Source organism: Lepidochelys kempii, chromosome 3 (assembly GCF_965140265.1).
Source record: "Lepidochelys kempii isolate rLepKem1 chromosome 3, rLepKem1.hap2, whole genome shotgun sequence".
In the NCBI taxonomy this organism is placed as follows: domain Eukaryota; kingdom Metazoa; phylum Chordata; order Testudines; family Cheloniidae; genus Lepidochelys; species Lepidochelys kempii.
Window position 1 is genome coordinate 7,050,170 of NC_133258.1, and position 17,010 is coordinate 7,067,179.

Sequence of the window (17,010 nt, forward strand, 5' to 3'; positions counted from 1 at the left end):
CTTTCCCACTTTTTCTGTTTTATTTGCAGTCTGTTGAATTTCGTGTGTCACATCTAACAGTCTTTCTGTCTGGATGCAGCTTCTAGCAGAGCCAGTTAAAGTCATAGGTGGAGAGGCTTGTTTTGAGAGAAACACTTATTTTTATTACTGTACTGCACAGAAGCCTCAAAAAGGACTCCATTGTGTCAGGTGATTTACACACACAAAGATGAGGAGAGGCAGAAGAGTTTATACTATATACCCCTCACCTACTTCACAAAGGGATTTCTGAGGCTTAATGTTGAACAAAGAATGCTGAGATCAGCAGTTACATGGGCTATGTCCACATTAAATGTTATTCCTCAATTCTTCTGCTTCTCAACTTCTCTGATGAACTGACTAATGAAGTAGGCCAGCAACACTTGACATCATTAGTTTCTAATCCCTACTCATCCAGAAGTCCACCCCTCCTTTCCTCCATCTTCAGCCTCTGTGTGCTCAGGTGTATAACATTCCAGGCCTGTGGCCATGTTAATTTTCTACTTGGCAGAACACAAATAGAAATCTGGTCTGGGGGAAAACTGATCATCTTGCTGCACTGTTAATTAGTTCATAGCACAGAGCAGTAGAGCACCCCAGTCCCCAAACCACTGAGAAAAGACTTCTGTTTCACTGAAATGAGGAAATCTATATTTAAATCTCACTGCAGGGACACATCAAACAATTCCTTCAGCAGGCTACCTGTATTGGTGTGATTTAATAGATGTGGGTGTGGTTGCAGAGCTCTCCAGCCTCTGCATCAGTGTTTTAAAAGGCTGCCAAAGATGGGGTGCTAGGGAATGCAGCACCTGCACTTTAAAGGGAAAGGGAACATGCTCGTTAAAGGGCCTCACAGCACATGTGATTTTAATAGATGGACACTTGCGATAGTGGAATTTTATCTCTTCTCTGCATTCCTCGCAGAACAGTCTACTTCTGCACAGAGATAAAGCATAATGAATCCTGTCTGCATGACAGATGCCTTTCTACTCTTTCGACGTGAGGAGTAAAGACAGACACAACAGCGATTATTTCAGGGTAGAGATTTCCTCTATGCAACAAAGGATTTTCTCTGAAAATTTAGATTTTAGGGTTGCTATCTGAAAAACCAACCAGTCGTCTTAGAACCATGTATTATTTTGTACATGTAGTTCTGGAAGTTTGTGATGTAATTCGGGCTGTCAATTAATTGCAGTTAACTCAGCGATTAACTCAAAAAAATTAACTGCAATTAAAAAAATGTATCCTGATTAATTGCACTGGTAAACAGAATACCAATTGAGATTTATTAAGTATTTTTGGACTTTTTTTTACTTTTTCAAATATATTGATTTCTATTACAACACAGAATACAGAGTGCACAGTGCTCACTTTATATTATTTTTATTACAAATATTTGCACTGTAAAAATGATAAAAAGAAATAGCATTTTTCAATTCACCTCATACAAGTACTGTAGTCCAATCTCTATCGTGAAAGTGTAACTTACAAATGTAGATTTTTTTTGGTTACATAACTACACTCGAAAACAAAGTAAAACTTTAGAGCCTACAAGTCCACTCAGTTCTACTTCTTGTTCAGCCAATCGCTATGACAAACAAGTTTGTTTACATTTATGGGAGATACTGCTGCCTGCTTCTTATTTACAATGTCACCTGAAAGTGAGAACAGGCATTCGCATGGCACTTTTGTAGCCAGCATTGCAAGGTATTTACATGCCAGATATTCTAAACATTCATATGCCCCTTCATGCCTCCATTCCAGATGACATGCTTCCATGCTAATGATGTTCGTTAAAAAAACAGTGTGATAATTAAATTTCAGAGTAGCAGCTGTGTTAATCTGTATTCGCAAAAAGAAAAGGAGTACTAGTGGCACCTTAGAGAGACTAACCAATTTATTTGAGCATAAGCTTTCGTGAGCTACAGCTCACTTCATCGGATGCATTAAATTTGTGATTGAACTTCTTGGGGGAGAATTGTATGTCCCCTGCTCTGTTTTACCCGCATTCTGCCATATATTTCATGTTATAGCAGTCTTGGATGATGACCCAGCACGTTGTTTGATTTACGAACATTGTTACTGCAGATTTGACAAAACACAAAGAAGGTACCAATGTGAGATTTCTAAAAATAGCTACAGCCCTCAACCTAAGCAAGGTTTAAGAAACTGAAGTGCTGTCCAAAATCTGAGAGGGATGAGCTGTGGAGCATGCTTTCAGAAGTCTTAAAAGAGCAGCACTCCGATGTGGAAACTACAGAATCCGAACCATTAAAAAAAAATAATAATAATAAAAAAAAAATTAACCTTCTGCTGGTGGTATCTGACTCCGATGATGAAAATGAACATGCATCGGTCTGCTCTGCTTTAGATTGTTACGGAACAGAACCCGTCATCAGCATGGATGCATATCCTCTGGAATGGTGGTTGAAGCATTAATGGACATATGAATCTTTAACGCAGACTTAAAGGCACTAGTGGATTGCAGGAACATAGGGACTGCCATACTGGGCAGCAGGCTAGAGGTCCACAGGACCAACATCCGGTCTCCAACAGTGGCCAGTACCAGATGTTTCAAAAGGAAACACAAGAATCTCCTGAATGTAAAGTCAATGGCTTAATCGTGTCATGAAGCAGGAGGGGACAGATCCCTTAAAAATAATAGCTTTATATTAATTATAGTATTTGCTGTATTTATTAGGTGGTACTAGTGCTATGACAGCAGAACGCTTCTGGAGGAAAAAACACTCCTGCCTGGAACATCTACTGGATATGTATCTTTTATTTCAAAAGTTATTCTGAAAGGAGTGAGAAAAAAACATTTGGGTCATTTTTTTCCCATCACTAATACTATATGAAACTGCTGTATTTCAAGTCCTGTGTTTCTATGAAAGCATTAATAATTTTAAAGCACAGACTTGACTCTCACTGGTCACAAAAAGAAAAGGAGGACTTGTGGCACACCTTAGAGACCAACAAATTTATTTGAGCATAAGCTTTTGTGAGCTACAGCTCACTTCATCGGATGCATTCTGTGGAACATCCGATGAAGGGAGCTGTAGCTCACGAAAGCTTATGCTCAAATAAATTTGTTAGTCTCTAAGGTACCACAAGTCCTCCTTTTCTTTTTGCGGATACAGACTAACAGGGCTGCTACTCTGAAACCTGTCACTGGTCACAGTTACTATAAATGGCAATAATCATTAACTGAATGGTGACATTATCAAAACAATCCAGCTTCTGGTTAGAAGAAAGATCAAGGGATCCTGCTCTATGAATTTGTTTATCCACTTCAAGAAAAGAGTCTTATGCTTTTTTCATTTAGGGGAGTAAATAAATAGGGAGGCTTAAAATCTAACAAGATGAACTATTCATATTTGTAAAGTTCATGAGCTGATATCACAGCACAACTCAATTTTAGTAATAGTATTGTGATCCTTTTTGCTTCTAAGAAAGTCACTGGAAGTTAAGAACTATTGTGGAAAATGAAAAATAGAATCAACCTTCAAAAAGGAGGAAAAAATTAATACATCACCCAATCATTAGATATTTCAACTTGCATACAAGAAGACTTACAGCTAAATTCAGCAAATGCAAGATACAAACATACTCATACATACTGAGGATTTGCACTTCCAGAATATAAAGGCTTTAACCTGTGGACATCAGATATACAATGAATTTAGGTTGGTTTTTAGGGTTGTTTTGTTTTAATGAAAGTAAAAGAAATACACACACACACACACACACACACGGTAAGGCTGCAACTAAAATCAACAAACCACAAGGAAAACACACACAGCATAATTTCAAATGTTCATGAAACAGACATTTTAGATCAGACCTCCCAAGAGCTCTGAATAATGGATTAATGCCTCAGGGGTCTACCATTCAGCTACCTAAGCCTGCATACTAATATACTACCTCGCATCAGAAAAGCAGAATGGCATCACTCATGCAGAAAATTACCTTAAATGAGCAATGGCTTCATGATAAACAAGTCATTCACATTTTACTTAGCTCTGATATAGGATGTGGGGGTCGGGACAGCAGGGGGGAGGGGGAAGAAGAGCATCTCCTCCTTATTGTTATGGATAGGCAGCACAATGGCTCTAAACAATGACCTTGCAAGCGGAGACAAAGCCACCCTGTTTTTAAAATGTGAATACTTAATGCTGTCCAGTTTGGCCAAGCATTTAACACAAGGCAGTACCTGAGTGAGGTCTCTCACTATCACTAACACACCAAGAGGAAAGCTTGTTGTATCCACACTGTTGGATGACCCACAGAATAGAGAAGTGTATTATCCAGTATGTGAAACCAGAATTAGTCATGCCACTCAACCCTCCTCCGACTCCTGTCTGTGCCCCTCCTTTCATGCATACTTCCGACACCCAGGATGTCATCCCTGACATGGTTTGCAAAATCTCTCATCCTCTCTTCCTTCAAATCCTTCCTTAAAAAACACACTCCCCCTTCACAGTCAAATTACATCCTGTTCTCCCACCACCCTTACCCTCAAATGAAGTGACAGAAAGAGACAAAAAGGGGAAAAAAATTAACCTAGGAACTGCAAGGTAGATAATATGCATTATAGCTCACTCCAGACACTTACTTCAGTTGCATCCCCTGCCCCAGCCTTTGTTTGCTAGTCAGTGCCTACTACATTTCGGGCACTATAGAAATAAGTAATAATAATAAATGGTAACTGTTAAGCCACGATGCAACTCCTGACTCCACCGGTTAAAACCAGCCTGACTGGAAAAAAAAATACAGTAGAATTTCTGTAAAAAACCTGCCAAATTAACATTTTAATTACAACAGAGAGAACAAAATAGTTTAGGGGAGATGTTTGGTGAGAAACTCAGACAGTTTGTGCTCCATGGAAAATTCTAACATACGCTGAAGATGTACAAGATGTGATGGAATTCAGATATCCAGTATAAGTTACTAAAGGATGTAATAGGGAATCCTGATACTTGCTTAGTCAGTAAATATTACAGCTCTCTGCCAAGTGATAATTCTCTCTACTGCAACACTCATCTTGGTAACAGCTCACAGGAACTGGGTGTGCAGCAGAAGCCCCAGGTATAGTGACTGGTGAGATGGGAGAGGGAGCAACAGCGTTTCTTGTTGAATAAAGAGCAATGATCAATAAGTCATAACTAGTTCTTGGTGGAAAAATGGCCGCTAAAAGGTGGTGGGAAGGTGGTGAGTTGTATGGTGGGAAGGTGGTGGTGTTGAGGTGTGGGAAGATGGTGAGTTGTATGTTAGGGAAAAACTGGAATTGGATGGGGTCAGGGTTCCTTCCCCACTCTAAACTCTGGGGTACAGATGCAGGGACCCACATGAAAGACCCCCCTAACCTTATTCTTACCAGTTTCGGTTAAAAGCTCCCCAAGGCACAGATTCCTTTCTTGCTTTGGGATCGCTGCCACCACCAAGTGATTTAACAAACCATCAGGGAAAGGACCACTTGGGAGTCCTATTCCCCCAAAATATTCCCCCAAGCCTACACCCCCTTTCCTGGGGAATGCTTGAGCATATATCCTCACCAATTGGTTACAAAGGGACTACAGACCCAAACCCCTGGGTCTTACAACAATGGAAAAATCAGTCAGGTTCTTAAAAAGAAGGATTTTATTTAAAGAAAAAAAGGTAAAAGAATCACCTGTGTAAACTTAGGCTGGTAGTTAATCTTACAGAGTAGCAGAAAATTCAAAGAGCACAGAGGAACCCCCTCTAGCTTTAGTTTTAAAGTTACAACAAAACAGGGGTAAACCTCCCTCTAGCAAAGGGAAAATTCACAAGTTGGGAAAACAAAGATAAACTAATACGCCCTACCTGGCTGTTACTTACAAGTCTGACATATGAGAGACTTGTTTAGAAAAATTAGTCCCAAGAGTGAACGACCACAGAAACAAAGAACCCAAAACAAAACCTCTCCCCCGTACCAGATTTGAAAGTATCTTTTGTCCCCATTGGTTCCTTTGGTCAGGTGCCAACCAGGTTACTTGAGCTTCTTAACCCCTTACAGGTAAGGAGGAATTTAGGCTACCGCTATGGTTATGACAGATGGTGTTATATTCAGGCTCTAAAGATCACAAAGACTTGCACTCCCAAACCTTGAAAATAAGAAGATTTAAGCTTTTATCTCTCCCCCCTCTTTTTTTAAGATGGTGATCACAATGTGAGAACATAATAGGAACATGGATGGTCAAGAAGGATATTTCACCTGAAAGAGAGCAAAATGCATCTTTCCTTTTAGTCAGGAGACCGCAATCCTAAAAACCAACTCAGAACAATCGGCAGCAGGCATGAGATTTCAGCTGTTACACGTTAGAAAAAGAGTTTGCTTCATGCTAGGTAGGCATGCTAACGCTAAGGAGCATAATGGATTATAATCCACATCTAATTTGATTTCCCCCAAAGGGCTGGTGGGTGCTATGCACGCTACTGGGGTAACCCTTGAGCATTTGAGACCCTGGTGCAATGATCTAATCTCTGGTTTGATCACTATCCATGGGCAAAAAAGCAATACCAGAATGTGCAACTTTAAGAAAAGCTTTTTTTTTTTTTGCTTCCAGGGACTTTACTTCAGGAACTCCTTAATCAAATGGCCCTAAATTGGGATCACAGACTTTACCCTATATCTCCATGAGGCACACCAAATTTCAAGGCAACCTGATTTCCTGTACAAATTTTAGAGCACTTAGAACAGTCAAGCTTTCTTCAGAAAGCTTGTTTTAACCTTGAAAGCTATCATTCTCTGTTATAATACATATGCAGTCAGCCCTACAGCTAAAACACCCATTGTAATTAGGAAGAAATGAACATCAGAAAAAACTTCCTAATAGTGAGATCTATTAGACAATGGAATAGTCTCTCAAGCCAAATGGTAGCATTCCCATCACTGAGTGTCATTTAAAAACAGTATTGGACAAAGCTGAGTACTGGAGGATACATCATAGTAAACAGTCCTGTCTCTAGTACTTAGGGGAATGAACTAGATGACCAATAGGCTTCTTCCTTCTCTGAAGGACACTTTTTAAGATCTCCTGGTATCCTGTTCTGGTATCCTGTCTTGGTCTGGCATTATTAAAGGAAGTTTTCCAACTTCTAATAACATTTAAAAATTGCAGGCATCCATTATAATCTCTCTGTGCAGCTGCAGTGATCATGGTTGTCAACTGTGCCTCCAGAATAAATTAACCCTAGTCATGGGGAAGGGAGCTGGACAATACAGAAGACTGGTTCATTTTCAAAGTACAGTTCAATAATGACTGAAAATAGCAGTGGTCTGTGTGAAACAGTCAGATCTACACTAGAATCTTTTCCCAGTATAGTAATGTTGGGTAGAGGTGTGATTTTTTTTTTCTCTGCAACATTTTTATACCAGCAAGTGCCCTACTGTAGATGCAGTTATACTGCTGCCATCAGAGATGTTTCTGCCAGTACATCTTATTTTGCGTGGGGAACTAGTAAACTCTGCTGGGAAAGCTGCAAACCGTCAAACCTTTTCTAGTGTAGACTCTGGCCCAAACTGCTGTAAGCTAGACCATTTGCTTTAGTGGTTTGTCTTTTCAGCTCTCTAAAGTCGTGATTAGTAGGACATTGTGGAAGAGAGGGAGGGCTGAGGAAATGAGAGACAATAGGGGTTCACAGTGGGGAGAGAGGAGAGGTGGTGTAGGCGATGGCCTAATTACTTTAGCTAAAAGGTTAGAATTCTACATTCTCTGTCTCAACACAGTCTTTTCCAGGCACCAAGTGTCATCTCTGACCCTGGACCAGAACCTAAGTCTAATTAATGGGATTTCACTGGCACCAACAATTAATACCAGATCCCTCTTAGTAAAGTTGCTCAAGGACGTAAAGAATCTCTTTCTTCCCATAATTTGACTATTCTCCAGCCCTCACAATTATATTGGTTTGGGCTGTGAAAGAGCTTCTCAAGTGGTGATTCCTCTGTGCTAAAGAGCACAACTCTGAGAAGAAGACAGTAGGAACAGTGATTGTTAATAAAATGGTTCATTCCAATATTAACGTTACTAATTTAGGCAGTAGCCAAGCAAACTGAATTACACTCCTCGAGGAACAGCCATGCTAGTTGAAAGAAAAGGAGTACTTGTGGCACGTTAGAGACTAACGAATTTATTTGAGCATAAGCTTTCGTGAGCTACAGCTCACTTCATCGGATGCATTCAGTGTTTTCCAGGGTGCAGAATTCAATGCTGTGCAGTGTGTCATACAAGGAAAGAATACTAAAGAATCTGCGAAGAACAGATGCCTTCCAGCTGTTACCTGGGAAATGTTATCTAGTGAAGTTCAGTTCTCCTGTTGGGTTTTATTTTAAATCAAAATGCAGCCGGAATTCACTTCGGCACTAGAGAAGATTAACCCTACGTTACTGATTTTAAAAATCTATTTTGAAACCGGTCCAGGTACACACAACACAGCTGCAAAATTATCCACCATCTCACTGCAGTGTTAGGCTGCCAGCATGTGTGACAAAAGAGAAGCTTTCAGCAGTAAGCTGCCTCTGAAAATGTTTCTCAGCAGGTCTGTCTGGTTAGTGGTATAGTTTTTGTTTGTTTGTTTTCCAAATGCTTTGCTTCATTGGTTCCCCAAACTTTCTTGTCCTACCCCGATTGAGCAGTGACACATTTCCAGGATTCTTCTCCTTTTCCCTCCCTGTGGTTTTACATTTTGTCTAGGGCTTTTCTTTCAACTCCTTCTTTTGAAGAGATGCATTTTTCTGCTTTTAAGAAAGAGATAAAGCAAGTCTTCAAGGATTCAGAGTGTTTGTAGTAGAATATGGAACCATTCATCCCTAGGTTACTGGTTCAAACCCAGCTCAGGGTTGGTAGTGACTGATAGTCACTACCATCTGGTGACTGCTCAGTGTCCTATGTTTAATGAGTTGGGCATCTTGGTCTAATTCCTATAGGCCAGTTATCCACAGTCACAAAAACCACCATTAGAATTGGTAATAATTATAGCCCTTATTTGTAGTCTCCATGGAAGGTACAAGGATTGAATGGCCCATGAAGACTAGCCTGCTTCCACTCCTGGAAGTGATCCTTCTGGAACAAGGCAGAGGCACAACATCAAGAAAGGGCAACTAACACTACCATTACCTCTGTTGTAATAGAGTACTCAGAGCTTCTCTAAAGTGAATATGGTGCGTTTTACCAGCACTAAATTCAGCTATAAGGAACAAAATGCAGCGGTGGGGGGAAAGGGTAGAGTGAACTGGGCTACATATCAGGAAAAAGTACCATGACACACTCAATGGTGGTCTAAAATACATCACTCATTAAAACTTCAGTGTGCAATTAGCCTTCTGGTTAGTACAAAGTAAAACAGAATTTGGATGATCTCTCCCTCATGGTCCATATTAGATGCTAATTCACAGACTGGTTCAGAGACTGCCAGCTCCCAGGGTGCACTAAAGAGAGTCCCAGGACTACATTCTGAAGCGGAGTCTTGCTGGTCAGGAGCGAGGTGCTTTGTTAAGGCTCTCTGGGGATCTGCCTGCCCTGCTGTTCCATCATTTTTAGAAATACCAAATTGACTCATTATTTATAGGGGGGAAAAAAATCTCCAAATAAATGCATCAAAATAGGGAGATGCTGAAGAATTGATTCCCTGATGTTTGAATACCTGTTACTGATGGTCTTCAATAAAAGGCAACTAACAAGAGACACTTGGGATGAGCCAATGATAAACCCTTTCCAAAGTGCAATCCATAACTAATACTGTGGTATAATTATGGTTTGCAGTACTGAAGTTCTTAAAGAGCTTTGCCTTTGAAGATTTAATAATCAGGTGTAATTTGGGATTGATCCTGTACTACCTAAGGCAAGGTTTCAATACATACAGTGATGGGGAGTGGGTGGTAGGGGAGAGAAGAGGAGTTTGGAGCTAAGGTATGGGGGAGGAAGTAGGGACTAGGAAACTGGGAGGGGTTGGAAAATGTGAGGGTAGCAGAGGAAATTGGGGGTTTAGGGGTGGGGAGGGGCCTGTCAACCCTGAATTCTCCCCGTGTGTGCTAGGATCTGGGAGAAGCCCTACCCCTCTTCAGGGGTCTAAGCCCCTCTTCCTTCCCTTCCATGTGAGCTGGGGTCTGGAGTTAGTGGAATGAAGACAACACAAATTTAAACAACTATTCATTTGGATTTCAGATAAAATATACATCATTGCTGGGTGGGGTGGAGAGGCTGACCAGGGTGTGTGGGGGAGTGGCCTGGTTTGGATGAAGAGCAGATTGGGTGGACCTGTGGCATGGCTGGAGAAGCCTGGCTGAGAGGCAGGAGTCCTAACTGGGATTAGGCAGTGGGAGCGAGGGGCCCAGCTCAGTGTGCAACTTGGGCTACACACTTAATGCCATGTCTACACTATGGGGACTATAATGGTTTAGCTACGCTGACGTAACCCTATAGCATAGACGCCATCTACTCCAGTGGAGGGTTTTTTCCCGTCACTGTAGGAACACCCATATCCCCAAGCAATGGAGCTAGGGTGACAGAAGCATTCTTCCACTGATCTTGCTGTATCTACACCAGGGGTTAGGTTGGCATAGCTACTGTGCTAGAGGTGTGGATTTTTCACACCTCTGAGCACTGTAGCTATGTTGACTTAAAATTTAAGTGCAGACCAGGCCTAAGATAGTGTGTGACCTCCCAGTAAACCGAAGCCAGTGTTATGTCTACAAAGAAGCATATAGCAGGAGACAAGCAAAGAGCAACTTCTTACACATTTATGGCTTCTACAGTGCTAACTAATGGCTTAATGGAACTGGAATGGGCGGGGGACCTGGAAATGTGGGGGGGGGGCAGGGTGGTAGCTACATGTTGCAGGGAATGGTGGGGTGGGGCGTAGAGAAGGAGAGACACACCAGTCTCTTTCATGCTTAATGACATTGTAACAATCATATAATAAAAATGGACATAGACCATGAATGAGATTTCTCTCACTGGCCCTGTTAGCAACTACACATTGCTCAATAGCTTGTCTCTCTCACTAATAGAAGTTGGTCCAATAAAAGATATTAGCTCACCCACCTTGTCTCTTTAACATCCTGGGACTGGCATGGCTACAACAACACTGCATACACAAGACAAACATTTCAAAGCATGACCATTACGCCCATTCCACTATAACAAAATGTACAGGAGGGTGATTGAGGAATCACATTACAACTGTGTGGCCTAGTGGAAAGACCACTGGACTGGGACTATTGCTAGCTCTGCCACTGGCCTGCTGGGTGACCTTGAGCAAGTCACTTCATCTCTCTGTGCTTCAGTTTCCCATCTGTAAAATGGGGATAATGATGTAAAGCTCTTTGAGATCTACTGATGAAAAGCAACACAATATAGAAGCCAGGTTTTTTTGACTATTAACTAGACCCAGTAGCATAACAACTACAAACCTTGCTGAGAACAACTGTCTAAATTACCTCTAATTCCTGCCAACAAACATTTTTCTTTTCTGTTTAAAAAGTTAGGCAATTAAATGGCAAAAAGCTCTGTTAATGCAGAATAAAGGTTACCTGGTGATGCTTGTATCCTTCCAGGATGTCAACTTCAGCAAAACTCAAACCGCTGAAAACCAGGAACTACACAATTAAGATAAATGCCCATGCAACCTTAACTATACCTTCTTTGAGCAATACCTCACTATGCCCATAACACACATGTTCTCACTTTGTCTTTTCACTATACTGGACAGGAGATACCTGCACTGAACCTAAGCTGAAACATTGACCCTTTCCCTCCAAGAGAATACCACACTTGTAAAATTTAACAACCACTTCATACCCTTTTCCAATACCTTCACATGTGCACACAGGATATGACTTAAACCTACACTTTTTCTTACCGATCATTAAATCCATGGCCTGCTCTCATATCCCACCTCACTACTGACAAATACCTCTGGCAAAACGACTCCAGTGCCTGCCTACAGACACAACCTACACAATTCTGTATTGAATGAGGCAGACTGGAACCTCATGGTACATATGAGCCTCTTTCCCTTGATAACACACACATGGAGGAACTCAGACCCAGATCTCATATCATAATTGCAGCTCTTCCAAGTTGCTCCCACTTATTCCTCCACAATTCAATAGTTACATCTATCACAGTGAATGCAGTTGTACTTAATTTACCTTAATTGTACTTCCTGGTTTTCACAAGTTTGAGTTTTGCTGAATTTGACATTCTTGAAGGGCACGAGCTATCACCAGGAGATCTTAACTCTGCATTAACAAAGATTTTTGCTATTTAATTTGTTTGTAGATTAAGTTTTGAAGAAGAATTAAGCAAAGATACCTGAAATGACTGCAATTTTCCATGAACCATGCTCTTCTTTGGCTATCCTTTCTGCTTCCTCCATCAGCAACATACCGAATCCCTAGAGAGCAGGAAACGAGAGGGGAAGAAAATGATAAAAAGATAAAAACAAGGGAAGGAAAAGAATAACAGCTTGAGTACTTGAGAAGAGCTCAGCAACAAACATTAACTTTTATAATGGTGAAACACTCAAAAGTTTCTTCAATGGAAATTACTGATAGGTATAAACAGCAATTTTCTTTTAGAGTCTTTTCACATCTGACTGCTTCTTAGTGTCAAAGAACAACGCTAAAACCACGGATTTACTCAACTTGGTACAAGTTGGTACTAGAACTAGCTGGAGAACAAGCTCCTCCTCCCCTCACTGACATTTCCTCTGTGCTCAGAAGGGGAGCAGGAAGTACTGTCTAGTGATCAGAACAAAGGGCAGAAAAGTTGGGGGATTGCACTGTATGTAAGAGAGCAGTATAACTGCTCAGAGCTCAAGTATGAAACTGCAGAAAAACCTGAGAGTCTCTGGATTAAGTTTAGAAGTGTGAGCAACAAGGGTGATGTCGTGGTGGGAGTCTACTATAGACCACCAGACCAGGGGGATGAGGTGGACGAGGCTTTCTTCTGGCAAGTAACGGAAGTTACTAGATCGCAGGCCCTGGTTCTCATGGGAGACTTCAATCACCCTGATATCTGCTGGGAGAGCAATACAGCAGTGCACCGGCAATCCAGGAAGTTTTTGGAAAATGTAAGGGACAATTTCCTGGTGCAAGTGCTGGAGGAACCAACTAGGGGCAGAGCTCTTCTTGACCTGCTGCTCACAAACCAGGAAGAATTAGTAGGGGAAGCAAAAGTGGATGGGAACCTGGGAGGCACTGACCATGAAATGGTCGAGTTCAGGATCCTAACACAAGGAAGAAAGGAGAGCAGCAGAATACGGACCCTGGACTTCAGAAAAGCAGACTTTGACTCCCTCAGGAAACTGATGGGCAAGATCCCCTGGGAGAACAACATGAGGGGGAAAGGAGTCCAGGAGAGCTGGCTGTATTTTAAAGAATCCTTATTTAGGTTACAGCGACAAACCATCCTGATGTGTAGAAAGAATAGTAAATATGGCAGGCGACCAGCTTGGCTTAACAGTGAAATCCTTGCTGCTCATAAATACAAAAAAGAAGCTTACGAGAAGTGGAAGATTGGACAAATGACCAGGGATGAGTATAAAAATATTGCTCGGGCTTGCAGGAGTGAAATCAGGAAGGCCAAATCACACCTGGAGTTGCAGCTAGCAAGAGATGTTAAGAGTAACAAGAAGGGTTTCTTCAGGTATGTTAGCAACAAGAAAAAAGCAAGGAAAGTGTGGGCCCCTTACTGAATGAGGGAGGCAACCTAGTGACAGAGGATGTGGAAAAAGCTAATGTACTCAATGCTTTTTTTGCCTCTGTCTTCACGAACAAGGTCAGCTCCCAGACTACTGCACTGGGCAGCACAGCATGGGGAAAAGGTGACCAGCCCTCTGTGGAGAAAGAAGCAGTTAGGGACTATTTAGAAAAGCTGGACGAGCACAAGTCCATGGGGCCGGATGCGTTGCATCCGAGAGTGCTAAAGGAGTTGGCGGATGAGATTGCAGAGCCATTGGTGATTGTCTTTGAAAACTCCTGGCAATCGGGGGAGGTCCCAGATGACTGGAAAAAGGCTAATGTAGTGCCCATCTTTAAAAAAGGGAAGAAGGAGGATCCTGGGAACAACAGGCCAGTCAGCCTCACCTCAGTCCCTGGAAAAATCATGGAGCAGGTCCTCAAGGAATCAATTCTGAAGCACTTAGAGGAGAGGAAAGTGATCAGGAACAGTCAGCATGGATTCACCAAGGGCAAGTCATGCCTGACTAATCTAATTGCCTTCTATGACGAGATAACTGGCTCTCTGGATGAAGGGAAAGCAGAGGACGTGTTGTTCTTTGACTTTAGCAAAGCTTTTGACACTGTCTCCCACAGTATTCTTGCCAGCAAGTTAAAGTAGTATGGGCTGGATGAATGGACTATAAGGTGGATAGAAAGCTGGCTAGACTGTCGGGCTCAACGGGTAGTGATCAATGGCTCCATGTCTAGTTGGCAGCCGGTATCAAGTGGAGTGCCCCAAGGTCGGTCCTGGGGCTGGTTTTGTTCAATATCTTCATAAATGATCTGGAGGATGGTGTGGATTGCACCCTCAGCAAGTTTGCAGATGACACTAAACTGGGAGGAGTGGTAGATACGCTGGAGGGTAGGGATAGGATACAGAGGGACCTAGACAAATTGGAGGATTGGGCCAAAAGAAATCTGATGAGGTTCAACAAGGACAAGCGCAGAGTCCTGCACTTAGGACGGAAGAATCCAATGCACCGCTATAGACTAGGGACCGAATGGCTTGGCAGCAGTTCTACAGAAAAGGACCTAGGGGTTACAGTGGACGAGAAGTTGGATATGAGTGAACAGTGTGCCCTTGTTGCCAAGAAGGCCAATGGCATTTTGGGATATATACGTAGGGGCATTGCCAGCAGATCGAGGGACGTGATCGTTCCCCTCTATTCGACATTGGTGAGGCCTCATCTGGAGTACTCTGTCCAGTTTTGGGCTCCACACTACAAGAAGGATGTGGAAAAATTGGAAAGCGTCCAGCGGAGGGCAACAAAAATGATTAGGGGACTGGAACACATGACTTATGAGGAGAGGCTGAGGGAACTGGGGATGTTTAGTCTTCAGAAGAGAAGAATGAGGGGGGATTTGATAGCTGCTTTCAACTACCTGAAAGGGGGTTCCAAAGAGGATGGCTCTAGACTGTTCTCAGTGGTAGCAGATGAGAGAACAAGGAGTAATGGTCTCAGTTGCAGTGGAGGAGATTTAGGTTGGACATTAGGAAAAACTCTCTCACTATGAGGGTGGTGAAACACTGGAATGCGTTACCTAGGGAAGTGGTGGAATCTCCTTCCCTAGAAGTTTTTAAGGTCAGGCTTGACAAAGCCGTGGCTGGGATGATTTAATTGGGGATTGGTCCTGCTTTGAGCAGGGGGTTGGACTAGATGACCTCCTGAGGTCCCTTCCAACCCTGATATTCTATGATTCTATGAATGCAAGTCAGAATGACTGGGTTCTACTCCAGTTTTTCCAACAATTCATTGATCCTGAAGTAGTCATTTAAATTACGTGCCTCACTTTACCCACTCACAAAATGGATCTATTTCAGATATTTATATGGACCCCATCACCCTAGTATTTGAGTACCTGGCAATCAATGTATTTATCCTCACAATACCTCCGTAAGGTAGGGCAGTGCTGTTATGACCATTTTACAGATGGTGAACTGAGGCAAAGAGAGACTAGGTGACCTGCCCTGGATCACGTAGGAAATCTGTGGTAGAACGGAGAATTGATCCTGAGTCTCCCACAGCCCTGGACTATTCTTCATATCTCATGTGGTACTGTGAAGCTTAATGTTTGTAAAGCATTGAGATGCTAAGATGAAAAGCACTGTAAAAGTGCACAGTAATCTCTTTAGGGCATGAACCACGCCTTCTTTTATGTTAATACACTTCCTAGCATAAAGTGGGTGCTACTGGAAGCAAATAAAATAGTGTTTCATTACAAAGGAAGAGCCCCTCCACACACAATTCTACAACATGTTTAGACTGTTCTGAAATGTCTTTGCTGCCTCTGCGTCATAGTTTGTGTATCATAGCCTGCTGCGTGGTGGGTAGAATAAAAATGAAGGGCAAAAATTAGTTCTATGTTTTTGTTTTTTTAAATAACCTTATGCAGTTCAAGAGATTTTTAATACTGAAATCTAAAATGAAACAGTCATAATGAGAATGTGATATCTTTTGTTGCTTCTTTATTTGTGGTAAGTATTTAAATGGAGCATACGTCAAAAACATTGTTACTACCAAGTATAGGAGATTTCATTTTCAAGTTTTGTTTTTGAAAAATTTACATCAGTTTACATGCTCTGGTAAGATTCTTTAGTAAAATCTATCAATCTTGCCTCATTGGTCAGTGCTGTGGAAAAATCCCTGACCCCATTTCACATGGACCCTAAAATATATTAATATGTAGGTGGAAAGCAAATACACTTTACTTGCTTTCTCATACTACTTCCTTCCAGTGACTCTCTCAGGAAAATTACATGCATCATCCCTTTGCTACCCACAACATCTTTTGACCTATTATGGAAAGAGTGTGAATTTGATCTTGTGCTGGTAAATTTTGAGCCTTTAGATCAAGCATAAAAAAAGACAAAAGTAATCAATTTATTCTTTGCATCAGAAAGCCTCAGGGCTGATGTTTTAAATTAACTTCCTTTTATTTAATAATCTTTTTCTGTGTAAATGCATTAGGATGCAACACTTTGTTTGACAGTGATGACCTCAGGCAGCGAGGCGGCAGCCATAAAAACAATGAATGCTTCGACTATAGAATAATTAACATTTCAAAACCTAGGGCAGAAAAAGTGGCCATCTTAAGTAAAAAAGCAAAGGGAAAGAAAAATCAATTGAGATTTCATGGCATATGACGCACTAATGCGCACTGTAGTAACGCTTACTTTGGTAGATTCAGAGGCACTAGTGCTCAAGATGTTAATCAGAAAGAATTCTTCCCATCCCTGAATGGTAAAG

At 41.7% G+C, this 17,010-nt stretch overlaps 1 protein-coding gene across 5 annotated transcripts in view; it reads right to left on the reverse strand.

The window, feature by feature from the left end:
* The window catches only part of ELP3 (elongator acetyltransferase complex subunit 3), a 133,002-nt gene that overhangs the window by 17,522 nt on the left and 98,470 nt on the right, over positions 1-17,010 (reverse strand). For 4 of the 5 annotated variants that reach the window (XM_073335612.1, XM_073335613.1, XM_073335614.1 and 1 more), the window contains one exon: positions 12,354-12,435. In XM_073335612.1, the coding sequence (XP_073191713.1) occupies positions 12,354-12,435 (82 nt within the window). Of the gene's footprint in view, positions 1-11,081; positions 11,125-12,353; positions 12,436-17,010 lie in introns of all 5 variants that reach the window. The other variant, XM_073335615.1, reaches the window with a different exon arrangement.